The 15,601-nt window shown below is 40.9% G+C and overlaps 3 protein-coding genes across 6 annotated transcripts; all 3 read right to left on the reverse strand.

Moving 5' to 3' along the window:
• Nucleotides 1-3,947: 3,947 nt before the first annotated feature.
• On the reverse strand, nucleotides 3,948-5,389 carry LOC144513229 (complement C1q-like protein 2). The gene is made up of 4 exons (XM_078244242.1): nucleotides 5,323-5,389; nucleotides 5,090-5,197; nucleotides 4,872-5,012; nucleotides 3,948-4,668 (listed from the first exon to the last, which is right to left on the reverse strand). Exons 1-4 carry the CDS (start codon nucleotides 5,327-5,329, stop codon nucleotides 4,244-4,246), a joined length of 681 nt encoding a protein of 226 aa, XP_078100368.1. The 5' UTR covers nucleotides 5,330-5,389; the 3' UTR covers nucleotides 3,948-4,243.
• Nucleotides 5,390-7,620: 2,231 nt separating this feature from the next.
• Nucleotides 7,621-9,554, reverse strand: LOC144513236 (complement C1q-like protein 4). The gene is made up of 4 exons (XM_078244251.1): nucleotides 9,458-9,554; nucleotides 9,012-9,098; nucleotides 8,732-8,872; nucleotides 7,621-8,596 (listed from the first exon to the last, which is right to left on the reverse strand). The coding sequence occupies exons 1-4, from the start codon at nucleotides 9,462-9,464 to the stop codon at nucleotides 8,163-8,165; spliced, it is 669 nt and encodes a 222-aa protein (XP_078100377.1). The 5' UTR covers nucleotides 9,465-9,554; the 3' UTR covers nucleotides 7,621-8,162.
• A 1,831-nt stretch (nucleotides 9,555-11,385) lies between these two features.
• Nucleotides 11,386-15,417, reverse strand: ftr86 (finTRIM family, member 86). Of its 4 annotated transcripts, none has more exons than XM_078246682.1 (11): nucleotides 14,723-15,417; nucleotides 14,199-14,294; nucleotides 13,838-14,071; nucleotides 13,540-13,702; nucleotides 13,369-13,464; nucleotides 13,172-13,222; nucleotides 12,992-13,027; nucleotides 12,821-12,862; nucleotides 12,631-12,693; nucleotides 12,337-12,539; nucleotides 11,386-12,072 (listed from the first exon to the last, which is right to left on the reverse strand). In XM_078246682.1, the coding sequence occupies exons 1-11, from the start codon at nucleotides 15,209-15,211 to the stop codon at nucleotides 11,737-11,739; spliced, it is 1,809 nt and encodes a 602-aa protein (XP_078102808.1). In that variant the 5' UTR covers nucleotides 15,212-15,417; the 3' UTR covers nucleotides 11,386-11,736. The 4 variants fall into 4 exon arrangements, with proteins under 4 accessions (XP_078102808.1, XP_078102807.1, XP_078102806.1 ...); XM_078246681.1 differs by having other exon boundaries at nucleotides 12,631-12,696; XM_078246680.1 differs by having other exon boundaries at nucleotides 12,992-13,030.
• Nucleotides 15,418-15,601: the final 184 nt, after the last annotated feature.

Consider the following 15,601-nt stretch of genomic DNA (forward strand, 5'->3'; position numbering starts at 1 on the left):
AAGATTTCTCTCTGAGGTTTGAGCTTTTCCTACAAGGAACATTCCTTGCTTCCTCATTGTCTGGTCCTACAGAACCCACTGCTGTATGTGTAAAAGAAGTGATCACAATTGCAAAATATATGCATTTCATTATTTCCTTTCACTTTTTTCTGACCTTATCAAAGCTCAATATGTAGTATATTTTTTTGTAATTCAAACCTCTTGATAAGCTGTTTTTGTTTCTAAAAACACTGAAGAAGATGTTGCCATTGTTTGTTGGCTGGACTCTGTATTTTGCTTGATTGAATATGGTGGCCTGAGTGCTGCATTTTGTACCATGTGTTGTGTATTGGGTTTGTGGTGTTTTGTCGTACTCTCACCTTTACACACCTGCAAGCTATAATCACTTTGATGTTCCCTTTGTGTCACTACACCCTTAGGAAGGGTCAAGCCAACACGCGTTGGTGTATTTTTAATGTCTTGCCCTATTTCTTAAAGGCCTTTTTATCACTTTTTGTTACCAACCTTGAGTCGCTGGACATGATTTTTTACGACTTTCTTGGTCATAATTCTTCTTCCTTTTTGTGAATTGACTTCCCTTCCATGAGCACCAGTGTTTGAAGGAATACTCCTGCTCCTACTCCTTTCTTTCATGTAGTATGTAAGTATTGAAGTGATAACCCTTCCATATGCCACAAACTGGGCTTGCACATTTGATCAACCTGACAAAATACAGAAATGACCATAAAGCATTGTGATAACAGCCAACAAGGAAATATTGTTCTATAACAATCAATCAATCAATCAATCAATTACCCATCAACTCCTTCAACTTGTGCATCATTTATCATAAAACTGAATGTGTGTATGATGGAGGTGGGGGGCAGTCTTAGTCAGTGTCCTCATTTAGGATGCTATCACTGTAAACCCAGATTTAGTTGTAATTAAACTTTTAGTGGTCACTACTTAATTCTTTCATGTTAAAAACCATATTCATTACCAAATCACATTAGTTGTTTGTAATAATCAGCTTAAGTATGCAGTGCACAGATAATATTACAGTAAGCTAACTAAGGATGTTAAGTTTCTGTATGGAAGGGGTGGGGTCATTTGAACTGTTCTTTGCTGAAGCGGTGCAAGCGGTGTTCTGTTAATTTGTTGGGTGTGCATTTATGTTACCTGGGTTTTAGTTGTGTATGGTTGATTTAATGTTCATGTTTATCTACATTTATTGTTGTACCATGACTGAGACCCGGGTGGGGACTGATGGCATCTGGGCAGTGAGTATGTGGCACATTTGCAGATTGGAAACTAATAACTTTTATTCCTGAGTGGAAGTTCCACGCAGTACAATACATTGGAAAATAATGTTATGTGTGTGTTGTTATAACTACTATTTTTTATTGGATAAAATGTATTGAACACATTATAATAAAACCATACTGTCATAAAGGAAAAACAATATTTATATGAACAAATGATTTAATTAGTAGTGATAAGTAGCCTAATGTTTTATATTTGCAGTCCCATTTGTCACAGGTCACAGGTCCGTTCCATTGGACTGGAATAGGATGGAGGAATGGAGAGAGAGAGGAAAAGAAGAGGTGACAAGTTCACAACAAGTGTTTCTTTGCATGTTTAAAGTTTTAGTACGTAGTTTCTGTGTCCCCCATGAGGAATTCTAAGTAATAACGCAGTTGCTAGTATGCAAGGAGGACATGGAAGATTAAAAAAAAAATTATGGACTCTTCAGAAGAGGTAATTATCTTCACTCAATTTTCTGCGCGTGAAAGTTGCCGGACGACACCAGTTTCTGAACATAGCCATACTGAGAAATACAGAGAAAGTTGTGTGGAGCTGATAGTTTTAATTAGCTTTGTATCAACTCATTTGGCAATGGCTTGAATGTAACGGACGTTCATTACTATAAAAAAGTTACGTACTAAAGCTTTTCCTTAACATGCTTATTTTAGACATGACTCCAGAAAAAAAATATTTATGTTTACTAATGATTTTTAGTAATGACTACTAATGTAAACTTGATTTGTCTACTGCATCAACTTACCGCTCTGTGTTAATACAACTTGACCTGTTAAGTTTCACCTTGTGTAAAAACTTTGGTTTCCACGCAAATTCTAGTAAAGTCAACTAATTTGGGATAACAGTGTAATGGCCTGAGGGTAGAAGCTCCTCCTGTGCCTCTCAGTGCTGGCCTGCTGTATCCGGCACCTTCTTCCCGACCTCAACAGGGGGAAAAGGCTATTAACTGGCTGGTTTGGATCTTTAAAGATTCTCCTAGCCTTTTTCTTGCTACGCCTGGTGTAAATACCCTTTAGGCAGGGTAGGGCACCACCTAGTCTCGCTTTGCCAGACCTTCCTCCACCGCTGCGGAGGAGGGTCTGGCAAGTCCACGCAGCATTCCAGGATGGGAGGTAACATGCTCTGGTTTATTGGCATTTATCACAATCGTCATGGGCGGCGCTAAGCTGCAAAATAGTCTCGGGAAGGAACTTGTTTTGGTGGAACGTGTACGTTTTAGTTGTGCGATCTATCTGTCCAGATTGGACAGATAGTCTAGCTAGCTGTCTAGCGAAAAGACATGCATCCGGCGGAATTTCCTGCGGCACTGGAGCAATCCCGGAAGTGGAACGTCGAGGATGTAGACTAGGCACCACCTATTGTATGTTAGGCCAAACAAACCACCCTCTGCAGGGCCATGCAGTCCTGTTCCGTGCTGTTTTCTTACCAGGCAGTAATGTTCCCCGTCAGGATGCTCTCAATGATGCAGGAGTAGAAATTCCTCAGTATTTGAGGGGATACCCGCAATTTCCTCAGGCGTCTGTGATGAAACAGCCATTGCCTTGCCTTTCTCACCACTGAGTCAATATGCCAGGTCAGACCCTCGGTGATGTGCACACCAAGGTACTTGAACCTGTCCACCCTCTCCTCTGAGAACCTGTTGATATTACGAGTGGAGTAGTTCCTTCTGTTGATTACTATAAAAAAGTTACGCACTAAAGCTTTTCCTTAACATGCTTATTTTAGACATGACTCCAGAAAAAAAATATTTATGTTTACTAATGATTTTTAGTAATGACTACTAATGTATGTTGGGGGCTGGTGGCGCGACACTGATTGCTTGTGACACAGTGTTTCATCTTAAACATTTCCCAAATATGTTTTATCCTGTTGGATCAGACCACTGTAAAAGATCATTTAATTTAGTTTCATACTATTGTGACTCTGTGTAGTTTTGTTTAAGAGGTTTCTTTTTTTATGCAGCTCCTCCCTGTTTCCCCTGCAGTCCACCCTTTTTGCCTTCATACCTGTATACGTAAACACCTGCATACCTTAATGTTTTTGTTTGAGTAGGGGCTTCACACACACACACACACACACACACACACACACACACACACACACACACACACACACACACACATACACACACACACACACACACACACACACACACACACACACACACACACACTCCTTACTTGTTTCATTCTTTGTATTGTTTGCTTGTTATGCTTTTTTTGTTTGTATGTTGTATGCATTGTACTATTTATTAATTTATTTATATATATAGGAATGACATTAACAAGATGGCCAGCAGAAACACAACTCCAAAAGAATGCTAATATCAACTTAAAAAGTAAAGACACCAATATGTCAATGAACAGCTTGTTTTCACTGGATTTAGGTAACTGTGTATTATAAACAATTTGCAACTGTAACTCAATAATTTTCCCAGATTTTTATCAAATTTGAAGAAAAAAAATACTTGGTAATTGCATATCCTTTCCCTTTAAGGATTGCTCCACGGTTTTGGAATTGCACTATTATAACACTGTTGGACCAAACTGATCTGAGCCAAACTGAGAGTCTTTTCTATTCTAAAACTAGATCAAGAATAGACACTAATCACACATCAGATGAAACAAAATCAACTATAATGCCAACTGCTTTGTTCAAAATCCTGATTTATTTGCTTGTCATTTTACAGGTGCATGGGTGTAACTCTTGGTAAATCATTACAAGACATAATTTTAGCAAGAAAACAAATAAGCTGTTGCAGAAGAAAGATATTCAAATTGCATTGGTTGAATCCAGATGTGATGGATTAAAAAAACTGTCTCAAATAGAGCAAATTGAGATGAGGGCTTCAAGGCACCACTGAATGGTTTCTTCTAGCAGACTCTAAACTTGTTAGTATAGGGCAAGAGTTGGTACAATAAACAGTGCACTATGCCTCCCTAACTTATTCAGGATAAAGCAGAAAAGCACTGAAAGTGTTATAGTGGCTGCTGTCATCGCAAAGGAAACATCCAATGGGCAGGTTCACCGCCACCTTGTCCCCAGCTGTCAGGTGGAGGGCAACAACAGTAGTGGCACTGTCCTCTTGGTCTTCCATATTTATTTCTCTGGTTCCTGCCACCAATTGGCCGTTCAGCAGCAGACCAGCGCAGGCGGCAAACTTGCTACCAGGAGAACCAGAGTCACTGTAGACAGTGAGGGCGAGGCTGTAGACACCAGAGCGTGGAACAGTGAAGATACCGGTGTCCACACTGTAGCCATTACCCAGATTAATGAAGACATGTTTGTAGATGACGAGGGTGTCGAATAGGTTGGGGCCGAGACACTTAAACTCATTGAATAGAGCGACAGAGACGGCAGTGTAGCTGGCTGGAGATGCAAAGGGAAGACGTTAAAAAAAGTAGTCATTGTGGTCTCATTAACATAAAGACAAGTCTAAAGTGTGTGTGTGTGTGTGTGTGTGTGTGTGTGTGTGTGTGTGTGTGTGTGTGTGTGTGTGTGTGTGTGTGTCTGTGTTTTGTTCTTTCAGATGCTTTTATAATTTGCACTCTTTTCTGCTTAGTGTAACTCACCTTCGATATTGTCGAGACTTTGCACTGCTTGTGAATATTCCTTCTCCAAATTATTCATGGTCGTGTTAAAGTATGTCCTCAGCCTGTTTATCTCTTTAATCATCACACAGCATCTACAAGAACCCTCGTCCGTTGCACAGGCTAAACACAAACATACATAAATACACTTGCAGAAAAGAATATATGCTGACACTGATTATGCACCCAGAATTCCTTACCACCGCCTGCGTTGGGGAATGTACTCGGTGTTTGGCTGCCAATTCCATTCCATGGATATGTAGGTGCAATGGCAATGGCTGCATGCAGCAGACACATCAATACAATAGCTGGGGGTAAAAAAAGAGCAAAGGCAGGTAGCACTTAACTCAAAAAGAGCTTCACATTAGTTGCCTGTTACTGTAATGTTGCATATCTGACCCATTACTACCTCTGTGAATGTATTAAGTCTCACCTCTCATGTTGACGGTTTCAGAAGGATGGAGGGTGTGATCGACTGATCAGTAGAGGAAATGTCATGGATATATATTTTTCTCAGGGCCCCTCCCTTACTTCTAAGTTTTATTCCTCCTCTTCTGTCATCGCTCCTCCTTGTTTTTGTTGTTTTTAATCGTCCGCCCTATTTGCCTTTATAACTGTATAAAGGGGGAATGTTTACCAGGTGCTCTCTCTTTCTAAAACCGCACACACCCTGCAGGTCTTTGTGTGCTTTGTTACAGGCAGGTATCACCTATCATCTGGAAAGAGCCATCTGTGCAATCTCCTCAGCAGATGAGCATACAGTTTGAAGAGCTGCATGATGAACGATTTTATATGCTGTGCTGATAATTTTTTCTTAACATGAAAAAGCCACAAATTAGCTTTATGGTCTCAGGCCATCGTTCTGTAAAGATATACTACTTCATCTAATGTGATATACTGGTTGAAGGAGAAGAAGAAGAATTGCTTTTACATCTCTGACTTGATACAGCTTCATACTCCCACCCGTAGTCTGAGGTCATCAAGATTATGTTTTTGGGAGTACCAGGTCATGTTGCAGCGTTAAATAATGAAACTAGTATGTTCAAAATGGCTTTATAAAAGGTTGAAATCTATAGATGTGTTAAAGGTAACATTTAATTTCATCCTGACACTTCTTCACTGCTTTCATTACAGATAGGGTGTGTGCCCAGAATAATGTACAGAATAAGAGACGTTCAAAAAAGGCAACAGTATATTTTATTTAAAGTTGGACTATAGTCTTTAAATAAAGATTTAACAATATGTTTGTTATTGCAGTCACAAGTATTATTGATATCATTATGGCTTGTATTTTATCTGTCTGGATAATATGGCATTCATCTATCTTCAGTTTCTATGCGTACGGCCCTTACTTTTAAATACCCGTACTGTAAGGGTATTTAAAACTGTAACTTGAGGGCTTCAATTAAATGTCTCATAATGTGGTTGAGAATGACTTTGTCAACAACATCTCTAATGTAGAATTCACTTTCGTATCTTCAGTTTCTTTAGCGGCGATTGAAACAAACTGACTCACAATGCCAACTAGTTTGTTTAAAAGTCTGGTTTATTTCACTAGTAGGTTTCAGGTACAGTGATTTTTCAAATTCATATTTCTATCACAACTTTCTTCATTCGTTTTTAAAGATTAACATCTGTTATAATAAGAAAGACGTCAAACAGACAGACACAAAAGTGGAATAAAGACCTGGCTTTCAGGCTGTGAAGAAATTAAAGATTTTTGAAAGGAGGTATTCCATGTAATATCTCAAATAGTGTCAGTAAATGTACCTCTCCATCCCAAAGTTTTCATCCTGGGGTTGTAACCAACCAATCCTCATATAAAGAACAATGTACAAACACTCATAGATATGTGCCTATTGCAAGCGTGAACAGGCCTTTTATTGGCCAGTGGCTTAAGGAAATGTTGTCTTGCCTTGCTGAGGATAAAAAAGACTCTTTCCAAAGGTTTTTGGATTTTGTTGATCAAAGTAATGTGGGTGAAATACTGGCTAATGAGGGGAACTCAACCTGATGTTGGGGGCTGGTGGCGCGACACTGATTGCTTGTGTCACAGTGTTTCATCTAAAATATTTCTGCCATGTTTTATCCTGTTGGATCAGACTAGTGTAAAAGATCATTTAATTTAGTTTCATACTATTGTGACTCTGTGTAGTTTTGTTTAAGATGTTTCTTTTTTTATGCATTTATTAAATTTGTTTTATGTGGTTTTCGACGTATGTTAGTGTTTTGTTGCCTGCAGTTTTTCATGTAATACTTTTTCTTCTACATTTCTTGTCTAAAAAGAGAAAAATCAACAAACCTATTGTTTAATTAAAAAACTGACGTGATCTCAGCAGGAGTAGTGAATCGTGATGGAATAAAACAAACAAAATAAGAATGACAGCATTGTTGGGATGGATGATAGTACAAAAGATCAGATGCAGATTAAGGGCTGTCAGATTTGATCTAACAGACTCAACAATCTGAGTTGGTTCAGAGGAATACAGCATGAACCCAGTTAAAGTGGCTGTTGTGATCGCAGATGAGGCATCCTTTGAGCAGGTTGACCGCCACTTGGTCCCCAGCCTTCAGTTCCAAAGCCACAACAACACCATCACTGTCTTTAAGGTCCTGGCCTTTTTGTTTGATGACTGCAGCCACCACCTGACCGTTAACGTTTATATCTGTCCACCGTGAGTTCAATTATGTGATATAAGATAAGATAAGATAAGATATACTTTATTGTCCCCGAAGGAAAATTTGTTTTGGACTCTGTCCGGTCCGCAGCTTTACAAGGACAACACAAAATACAGAAAATAAGCATCTCTCAACACATACTCTCATGCAGCACAAAACATGCTTTCATATACATTTGAAAGGTACCTATATAGTAAGCGCAATAACTCCTCCTTTCATTGGCAGTTTCCAATTGAACAACCCTGTATGTATTGCACAAAATCTGATATGATTGTAATGCTATGTCAATAAAGTTCTCTTTTGACTCTCCAGTGTGTCATTGTGGAAATTACAACAAAATAACCTCATAACTCTACTATTTTGTTTAAAATCCTGATTTATTTGGTTGCGATTTTACAGACATATCACACATGATTTGCAGTTACAAGAACAACGATACGCTCCACAGATACTTTTTACACACTGTATGACATTAATCAGTGTTGAGGTTCAAATTAAGGGCTACAAAGCACAACTGTCACTACAGGAATATATCAGACTCAAACCTCCTCAGTACAGTTGGTACAAATCCCAGAGCAGCTACATTTTCCTAACTTAGTCAGTAGCATACAGCAGAAAACCAGTGAATGTGTTATAGTGGCTGCTGTCATCGCAGAGGAAACATCCAATGGGCAGGTTGACAGCCACCTTGTCCCCAGCCTTCAGTTGGATGGCCACAACAAAAGTGCCACTGTCCTCTAGGTCTTCATTATTTATGTCTCTTGTTCCTGCCACCACCTGGCCGTTTACCTGCAGTTCAGCGCAGATGGCCAAGGTGGTAAAAGGAGAAACAGCTTTACTGTAGACAGTGAGGGCGACGCTGTAGACACCAGAGCGTGGAACAGTGAAGATACCGGTCTCCACACTGTAGCCACCACCCAGATTGATGAAGACATGTTTGTAGATGACGACGGTTTTGTTGGTGAAGGGGCCAAAGCAGCTCAATTGTCTGGCATTGTTGAGAGCGACAGAGAAGGCACTGCGGCTTTCTGTAAATGCAGAGAAGAAGAATTTATCGGACTAGAAGACTAAAAAGTGGATCAGTTTTGTTCTTTAAGATATTTTAATTATTGTTATTATTATAATTTTTATCGGAACTGTCTCCCGGTTTGTGTGTCATTTACCTCTAATATTGTTGAGGGCTGTTTTCGATTTTTTCAGATCCTTGCTCATTGCGTTAACGCTAATGTTAAAGAAGCTCTCCATCCTCTCCACCTGCTTCTGCATCAGACAGCAGCCACATGATGTCAGATCCGAAAGACACACTGCACACATACACACACACACACACACACACACACACACACACATATTAATACATTAGGTGGCAGATGAGAATATGTGCAGACACATTGACTATGTATTGACAAGAGGAAAATACTTATTTCCTCAACAATTTCTTACCTCCGGATGTTGGCGGTGTTGAGGAGGCACTACTGTCCCAGGAATATTGACCGAAAGCTGATTGCAGCAGACACAGCAATAAAATAGCTAGGGGGAAAAAGACAAAAAGGTACATACCAATAAAACCCAGAAAAACCTTTGCATTAGTTGCAATTCCTTTTCTCAGGCAATGAAGTGACTTACACTACTGCTGTTTCTGTCCTTTTTCTTATTTTAAAGTGCAGAAGTGCAAGCTTCAATAAAAGACCATCCATTGAACAAGTCACACAATTATTCTCCAATACACTGTACTTTATTCCCAAAATTCTATTCTAACCCGCACTAATTCCATTATGTCTGAGCTTTCAGTTGAAAAGACATTTCGAAGGCCACATTGCCTGTGAAGCTCTGACAATTTCACTCCTAAATATTTTGCCACTGTAGTTGCAACTTGTATCTAGACTCACCTCTCATGTTGACGTTGGTAAATGATGATGATTTCAAAAGGATGGAAGGTGTGTAGACTGATCATGAGACAAAATTCGTGGATATATATTTTTCTGAGGGCTCCTCCCTTGTTACCTATCATTTTTATTCCTCCTCTTTTGTAATCGCTCCTCCTTGTTTTTTTTTTTTTATTGTCCACCCTATTTGCCTTTATAACTGGAGCATACACACACCCTCCACGGCTTTGTTGTTGATGCCACCCAGATATCACCTTTCGCCCTGAGATGGGGTGCTCTGTACTGTATGTAGAGTTCAGTTTTCTCAGCAGCCGAGCATTATGGTTTGTAGAGTTGCATAGATACAATTATTATTTTTTGTAGTCGCACGCATGGTATTCCTCAAGGTTCAGTACTCAGGAAGTATCTTTTTCTATATGCCCCCCCTTAATAAGCTAATATCTAGTCTTTGCTGACATTTGTTGCATACATTAGAAATTTAAATATATGTTAAACCCACAGACAGACATAAAGGGTACCCAATAGCATTGATTTATGAAAAAAAATTAAAATGACAAAATATGGGGATACAAGGTTTCTGCTGACGACATGTGAAACAAAGTTGTGTAAAGCCTTCTGTGGCTCCAGAGGAAGCTACAACTACTAGCAACACCCCAACCTGAATCTTTGAAAGAACTGGTGTGGCTGAGTTGCATTGTGGGTAATGAAGGAGCCAGGTTTTGACAAGGAAGACAAATGCATGGAATAAAAAAGTTTATATCTGGCCACCGTGAGTCCAACAATGTCATTGGTGTGCAATACTAAATCAAGAGTCGTCTTTTTACTTTCCAGTGTGTCATTGTGGAAATTAAAACACAATGCTTCATAACACACTCTCTCACACACACACACACACACACACACACACACACACACACTTCAGGGCTTTGTTTTGTAGATGTAGGTCAGGTATCATCTATCCTCTGAGGCAAGTTGGCCACCTGGTTTAGCGTTCCCATCAGTACACAACGATGTCTTCCTTTGTGTTTGCATGTGCATACAATGCAATAATGTGCATCAAAGATAGAGTGACCCGTTATTGTGCAGTGCTGAAAATACTGTGATTTGTTTACATTCACCTCTTTAAAAAAGTGCATACCAAGATAGTTATAGTTGATCAGATTGATATTTGTGTCCATCACACCAGTCCACTGCATGTTAAACACTGACATTGCATTATTGTTTTCTATACCAGATTTTGTAAATCCCCAATTAAGGATAAACATTTTCAACCCATAAGCCATGTCATCAAGTGTGTCTATTATATCTCTCTAATTTGTTTAACTTTCAATCAGGGCAGGACACAACAAGCTGTTGCCCCCACCTGTAAAATGAGAGTTTCTGTCCTCTTGTGAATAGTGTTGAATTACTTGAGTTTACTCGCACAAAGGAAGGCTATGCTTATGAGTGTTTGGATCAAGAAAGAAAAGACACACAAACGTTTCCTCAGAGAAAGCAACGAGTGAGGAAGTGAGAATTTGAGTCAAAGTAAATCTTTGAACGCAAAGCAGGACTCTGCAAAAGACCAATGAAGGTCAAATAGTTTTTTTCTGCAAATCCATGTGGGAATACATGGACTAAAAAGCATCCACTGGTCACCTAAGTATGGGGATCAAAGATAAGAGAAGCAGTACTGTGGTTGCTTTAGTCACATAAGAAAGTATGCTTACCGAATCTGTATTAGCCTATATACTACTGACACTAACACTGAGTTGGCTACTCAAACCATCAACAATACTTTTAACTTACTTTACTTTTAACTACTTTAAACTTTATTTCAAAAATAGTACGTTTAAAAAGAAAAACGATATATAGATTAAATGTGCTTTTTCTAGCTCTTTTACAAAGATGGCTCGCATCAATAAAAGCTGGTGCAAAAAGAATAATATGAAGACATTCCTGAACATGTTTATTTCTTCTCTAGGATCTAAGGATCTCTGCAGCACATTCACTTCCTTATTACATTTTGAACATGTTTCCAACCAGACAAATAGGTTATATCAAAAAACAGCCTGGGTAGCTAACCTAACCTGGTAGAGTGCGCGCCCATATATAGAGGTTCACTCCTCGACACAGCGGCCACGGGTTCGACTCCGACCTGCGGCCCTTTGCTGCATGTCATTCCCTCTCTCTCTCTCTCTCTCTCTCTCTCCCCTTTCATGACTTCAGCTGTCCTATAAAAATAAAGGCCTAAACTGAAAAAAAGAAAGAAAAAAAAAAACAGCCCATCACCCATATACAACTCAATCCAATTGGCAAACAGTCACTGTAGCCCCTACTCCTGCCCAGAACCTGAACCCTGGGTACAGTGGGCGAGTGAATTGGCTCTGGTGCTGGTGGATGAGATCAGCCTGGTTGTGGTTGATGTGGTAAAAGGCCAGAATCCCTGCATGCTGGTCCAGATAGACTCCGATCCGCCGGGCCTTAGGCAAGCCCAGCAGTTGTTCCTGCCCATCGTGCCAGAAGGAGAAGCCAGTCCCAGACCAGTTTAAGCTCCAAGACAAAGCATTATGGCCCAAACGGCTGTTGTCATCAGAACCCTTACGCTCCATCTCCTTGTAGGCCACGCCGATGGTAATCTGCATGGTGGGACAGGAAAAAAATTAATTAGGAAAGGAAACAAATCCTGGTGGCTTTAAATGCAAAGTTCATTTTCAATACACACACACACACACACACACACACACACACACACACACACACACAGACACACACACACACACACACACATACACACACACACACACACACACACACACACACACACACACACACACACACACACACACACACACACACACACACACACACACACACACACACACTGATGTCTAAGGATCCACCTTCTTGCCAGTCCACTCCACCTCCCAGTAGTAGGGGCTCCCTGCCAGGGGCTCTTTACAGAGAACCTGTCTCCAGAAGTGGAAGCGCTCAGGATGGTCTGGCAAGTTTAGTTTCTCAGCCCGCATCGTGGCCTTATGACCTCCATCTGACAGCTGCACATGGCGATATACCGTGTTGGCGTCCATGGTGGGTTCAAAGCGAACTAAAGGGAGAGGATGCAATTTAGTAAAGACTCTGGACCGCCTGAAGGCTTTGACACTGTGTTTCTATATGGTGTATTATCATGTACTCACATTTCAGTAATTCTTCTCTTGTCTTTGGTTCTGAATTAACAAGTCCCATTGTTGTCACAGGAGCTGCTAAGAGGAAGAAAAAAAAATACATCAAATCATGGATCAAAATTCATCAATACCACTTTATACTTCTCCAAATGTAAGTAGTTGATTGATATGTACAGGCCTCTTCTGATGCCTTTGTATTTACCTTGAGGTTGAGGAGGATGGAAGGGTGAAGGGGGGGCTGAAGCTTTATGTCCAGAGAGATGGGGTAGAGGAAACAAAGGAAAAGGTAAACCAAATTAAATCTCAACTCTATGACATCTAACATCACTGAAATGTTTGATTAATGTACCGAAGCAGGCTTTCTTATTCTTACCTTGAAGACATTGAGGATGTTTGGATGAATCCTCATCTTCTGGGGGGGGGGGGGGGAAGGATGAAGCAAAATATTAACTCAAGGACTTTTTAACAGCCACATTTAAACGATTTCAGGCCCAAGAGCATTTGTTTTGTGAGCCACAGACATACAGTATGTGAAGTTTCTAAAGTAACTTACTTTGAGGTTGTGGAGGTGTCAAAGGTGGAAGGTTTGTCGTCCTCTCATACTCTATAAGAAAAAGTGGATGAGTTGTGAGAAACATATCTGAAGGTGTCCTTTTCTTCAGTTTATAACCATAACAGTCAAATCAAACTTGTTCTCAGCTTGAATGTATGAATGATTGTGTCCCACTGGGTGATTTTAAGTTACCGTACCTGTGTCTTGTGTGGTGGCCTGACCACTGCTATTAGCTGCTGTAGTGTCTGCTACTGCTGCACCACTGGCTGTTGAAGCCACAGGATCAGGATTCACTACAAAGAAAAGGAAAGTTTAAAGAAGAGAAGAGAGGTGAGGAGCAGAGAATAGAAGAAGAATACGGTACTTACCTAATGTGACGATCTTGGCCAGAGTGGCTTTGCAGACGTCCTGTATTGACTCATGTAGTTCTTTCAGGGCTGAGCGGACGGAGGCTACCACCGCTTCCTCTTGACTCAGTATTGACTCTCCTGTGGCACCTGTCTGACCCAGCGGCTCCATGATGAGGAAATTCTTCAGAATAAATGACACAAATAATTACAATTAAAAAACAGCACTTCCCATTTTATTGATCGCGAACCTCATTCTGTATTTATCCTGTGAAATTCAAATCAAATCCATTTCAACACCCCGCCTCACGCCAATTACCTTCAAGAAGCAGATGTCGTCCTGCATGCTGGCCAGGCTGCTCAGCTCCTCACATTTCCAGCGCAGCGGTGCCACCTCGTGCTCCAGTCTGTAGATCTGCCCTTCTACCCGGCTGCCTAAGGAGGTCTCATGGGTGCTGAGGACCTCACCAACCTGGACGCCTGTTAGATTCACGTTGTTGACGAGCTCCGAGAACAAATCTGTGCTCTCTTGCTCTAGAGCCTGCACCAAGGCCTGGGAGTGCACAGAGAGGAAGAGAAGAGGGTACAAAGAACGTCAATGTCTATGTAACAAGCAAGACATCAGAAAGTATGACTTTCTACAAAGGTTTCTAAACCAAACTTTTACAACTGTTACTTACCTTGTGTTGGCGGGCAACATGTGGGAGCTCCATAAGTCTCTTTTCAGTCTCCTGGATTCTCTTCTGCATGTCTACCTGCATCTTAAGAATCTCTTTCTAGACACACACACACACACACACACACACACACACACACACACACACACACACACACACACACACACACACACACACACACACACACACACACACACACACACACACTAGGTACATAGAATAGAAAAGAGGCCACACACTGCGGGGCAGTAATGGACCTGGATGGTACTTTGTGATGAGTCATTTGTGATGTTACAAAATATTTTGGCATTATAGAAGAAGAACACATCCACACAGGATTGCACAGTACAAAAGAAGTACTTCAAGTTTAGCTACATTTTGGAAATGCTACACTTGTGACCACACAGTTATTCATTCACCTGCACCTCCTCTTATACACCAAGACCAACATGAGAGAAAAAAAAACTACAAAAGAGCACTGATAATATAATATCACCCTAGTGATATTTGCCTTGTTAACTACATACCTGTCTCTCCTTCCTCTCTTCATGTGGTTTGAGCACACGATGTCCCTTGTGTCCATGCTGGCAACACACCTCACACACGCACTCCTTGTCTTCATGACAAAACAGGTCCATGGGTCGGTGGTGTTGAGGGCAGGGCCTGGGCTCCACTGTGGGAAGCTGAGGGTATATGCTGCCCTGTCGCGGCCCTATTTCTGGTAGGACCTCCAGGTAGATAGGCATTGATGGCAAGCTTTGCTTGAGGCTGTTGGTTCTCAGTTTCTCCATAGCCTCTACCAGCACTGTGCTCTTAGCCAGTGATGGTCGAGGGTGGAAGACCTGCCTACACTGGGGGCAGCTGTACTGACCCTTGCTGTTTCTCGTGTCCCAGTGGCTCTGGATACAAGCCAGGCAGTATGAATGCCCACAGGGTAGAGTGGCCGGGTCCTTCAGGGTGTCCAGGCATACTGAGCAGCCAAATAAGGTCTCCTCTACAGACCAGGCTGAGGCCATATGGTGCTGGCTGAAACAGAGAATAATAAGCTGAATTTGTCGGAGGTCAGACCTGGATGTATGGAGAACCACAATTTTCCCTGTTTGAATAAGTTACTGAACTAGAAATAATGCAAGCATGTCTTTTAATTGAAAGCAAAGACACCCAAAGATGGCAAGGCTGAAATGCCAGTTCACACGAAACTCATGTTGCTTAAAAATGGAGGCAGCCTGGACTCAGTGTGGGACTGGTATAACAGGTGGGGTGAGGAGTTTCTCTCGCTATGTCATAGGTGCTTCCCAGTTTTTCAAATGATGAATAGTAGATAGGCCTCATGAACTACTGTAATGGCAACTTTTTGTCACTGTTAAAATTAACTAATGACCAACAATGAAATCATATAGTATGGA

The sequence above is a fragment of the Sander vitreus genome, chromosome 3, assembly GCF_031162955.1.
Source record: "Sander vitreus isolate 19-12246 chromosome 3, sanVit1, whole genome shotgun sequence".
NCBI lineage: Eukaryota > Metazoa > Chordata > Actinopteri > Perciformes > Percidae > Sander > Sander vitreus.

Bases quoted from the DNA above. Each gene is read 5' to 3' on its own strand.
- LOC144513236 (XM_078244251.1), bottom strand. The intron at 8,873-9,011 runs GTAAGAAATTGT...GTATGTGTGCAG, and splicing joins AACACCGCCAACATCCGGAG to TGTGTCTTTCGGATCTGACA. The intron at 8,597-8,731 runs GTAAATGACACA...CTGCATTTACAG, and splicing joins AGCCCTCAACAATATTAGAG to AAAGCCGCAGTGCCTTCTCT.
- ftr86 (XM_078246678.1), bottom strand. From the start codon at position 15,211: ATGGCCTCAGCCTGGTCTGTAGAGGAGACCTTATTTGGCTGCTCAGTA. The intron at 13,703-13,837 runs GTAATTGGCGTG...TTTATTCTGAAG, and splicing joins ACGACATCTGCTTCTTGAAG to AATTTCCTCATCATGGAGCC. The intron at 12,540-12,630 runs GTGAGTACATGA...CTCTCCCTTTAG, and splicing joins AAGAGAAGAATTACTGAAAT to TTCGCTTTGAACCCACCATG.
- LOC144513229 (XM_078244242.1), bottom strand. The intron at 5,013-5,089 runs GTAAGGAATTCT...GTTTGTGTTTAG, and splicing joins ATTCCCCAACGCAGGCGGTG to CCTGTGCAACGGACGAGGGT. The intron at 4,669-4,871 runs GTGAGTTACACT...TTGCATCTCCAG, and splicing joins AAGTCTCGACAATATCGAAG to CCAGCTACACTGCCGTCTCT.